The 2,771-nt window shown below is 34.2% G+C and overlaps 1 protein-coding gene across 2 annotated transcripts in view; it reads left to right on the top strand.

Moving 5' to 3' along the window:
- LOC115212092 (DNA damage-regulated autophagy modulator protein 1-like) overlaps positions 1-1,575 on the top strand; it is a 202,225-nt gene extending 200,650 nt beyond the window's left edge. For both annotated transcript variants that reach the window (XM_029780928.2, XM_029780927.2), the window contains exon 8: positions 851-1,575. In XM_029780928.2, coding sequence (XP_029636788.1) covers positions 851-1,111 — 261 coding nt within the window. In that variant the 3' untranslated portion in view covers positions 1,112-1,575. The remainder of the gene's footprint in view (positions 1-850) is intronic.
- The last annotated feature ends 1,196 nt before the right edge of the window (positions 1,576-2,771 follow it).

Genomic DNA, 2,771 nt, shown 5'->3' with positions numbered 1-2,771 from the left:
CCATCAGATAATAACCCCCACCTCCCAGCATGCATTGGTTTTGTCTTAGTTAAATCACAATACATGTACAGGATGAATTGTGATATTTCTGCCCTTGTTGTTTAACACCGTGTCAGTCTTGTTTGAAAAGACTCAATATCAAAGGCGTTCCAGCCATGATCACCTCACATTATTATCAGATAATGTATCTACTATGACTGCATTATCTAATACGTCGTACCATTCTTTTTCACCGCTTTATCTGAGGCAATTAGTTTGACCTTTTTTCAATCTCAAAAGCCGGCTTTCTATGAGAAACACTAGTTTTTCATACAGTTCTATATTTAAGAGATGAGGAATTATGTACATTATTTACATTCGACGGATATTTGTCCTCATCTTGTTTGTTGATAACACAACGTTTCGGCTGATATACCCTCCAGCCTTCTTCAGGTGTCTGGGGAAATTTCGAACCTGGGTTCACATTCCTAAGGTATTTTTCGATGTTATTATTATTATCATTATTATTATTATTATTATTATTATTATTATTATTATTATTACTATTATTATTATTATTATTATTATTATTATTATTATATTATTATTATTATTATCATCATTGTTCAGGTCACTGCTTGGAATCGAACTCGGAATCTTGGAGTTAGTAGCCCTCACTCTTAGAGCGAATGTAAATAATGTAGTTTTTCATAGTTTATTGTTTATCGTACCTTTGCGATCATTTTAAGGAACAATGAGGAATGATACTTGAGTTGCAAGAAAAAAAAAAACAATTCTCAGTGTGTGTGTGTGTGTGTGTTTAAATTTATATTCCATAATTCCTGTAATCTTTCTCTTTTATCTGTTTCAGGGATTTGCTGAACATCTCGTTGCAACTATATCTGAGTGGTTGTTAGCCATACTGAATGTAGCTTACTTGTTGACTTTCCTGCCTGAATTTAAACTTTTCTCAATGGATCCGCCACAATTAACTTTCCACACCACTGAGGCTATCGGTGCAACCTCTGACGAAGTTGCTTTGGAGATTTCCAGGGACACATCTAACCAAACAGCTTTAACTAAAATTGACGGTCTCAGTAACATCAAAGAAGTTGATTACACTCATGCGTAGTCAATGGCTAAATTATTTTGATTGATATTGGAAATCGATACATCGTACAAAAAATACACTAACACATCTGTTAACTACCAAGTCGAAATCATTGTTATTAATCGCGTCTGAGCAGGATAACGTTAATTAACCACTGTAGCTTTTTGTTTTGCTCAAAGTGGAGAAATTATCGTGTTTTTTTTTTCTGTTTTTGTTTTTGTTTTACTCATCATGAATTGCGAACTACCGAGTAAATTTGCTGGACGATGTTAATCCAACGCATCTCCATAAAAGAAAAACTGTACAAAACTGTTAAACTAACCAACATAAGAGAAAATATGGTTACTGAATAAATGAAGGGAACGAGTGAATGAAATGAAAAAGTAAAAAGTTATTTTACGGACAATAATCAGTTTAATATTTTATACACAGACTAAAACATTGTCTTCTTTACGGAGAGGTTTATATTACATGTATGGCTTGTATTCATTAATTAATGGATATTTGTTCTGATTTGTGGATTTTTTTTTTATTCCGTACTCTCTTTGTTTTTGTTTTTCTTGATTCTTTTCTATTTCTATGAAAGAATTGAAAAGGTTTCTTGGTTTTGTGCTTATATGCAACATACAATGGACCAATCTATTCAGAAAAACACGTTATGAATATGGGGAAAAATATTGATGTACCTCCTACTAATGAAGCACACGCACGCGCGCGCACATACCTTTACAAGCATGTATATGCGTGTGTGTATACGTGTGTGTATATACATATATCTACACATATATACATATATATATATATATATATATTACGGAGATGTACTTGCATAGCGAGTGACTTGATCTGAGATCGTGTGCTGGAACGAAAACAATTGCAGCGTGGAAGGTATTTATAAGCCATTTAAGAAACACACAAAAATCGTTAGATTCACTTCAACATTTAAATTTCAACATTAAATTAAATGTTGAGGTGAATCTAACGGTTTTTGTGTGTTTCTAAATGGCTTATAAACACCTTCCACGCTGCAATTATACATATATATTTATATATATATATAATATTTATATATATATATATTTATATATATATATATATATATATATATATATACATACACACATATGTTATGTATAAATTTGTCGTTCAAGACAAACAATTATTAAAACACCACAGCCAGGCCCTGTATGGACTACTAGTAAATGCATTTTGAACGCCTTAGTAGCTACCAGATACCAAGGGAGGCAAGTCCGAGCTGACTGTGATACTTTGCTTCCTTTATTAGAAACTGGTGAGTCAGTCAGCCCTCCTGATACAGGGGTACCTTTAAAAAGAACTAATCAATGAACCCTACATATCCATGACCACCCTGGCCACAATAACTCCTCAACCATCGTCCAGCTGTTGAGCTCCAGCGCACAGATACATTGTTAGAGCAATTCCATTCATCTTAATTATTTTCGTCAGAGTCACCAATCTTTGGACTAGAGAAGAAGAGACTTCCTTCTCCACCCTGTCTCTTCACGAAAAGTCGACGAGAAAATCATTTCAACCTCAGCCACTGCACGACTTCAGTCGCCATAACCACTTGACGGAAGAACATTACCTGCCTAGCCTTGTGAAATGAAGGTGTGATGATCTTCACGGTAGACCCAACCGATATCTGGATCTGCCATTCACG

The sequence above is a fragment of the Octopus sinensis genome, linkage group LG5 (assembly GCF_006345805.1).
Source record: "Octopus sinensis linkage group LG5, ASM634580v1, whole genome shotgun sequence".
Taxonomy (NCBI): domain Eukaryota; kingdom Metazoa; phylum Mollusca; class Cephalopoda; order Octopoda; family Octopodidae; genus Octopus; species Octopus sinensis.
Note: the sequence above shows the minus strand (reverse complement) of the source record. Positions and strands in the feature narration are given on the sequence as shown.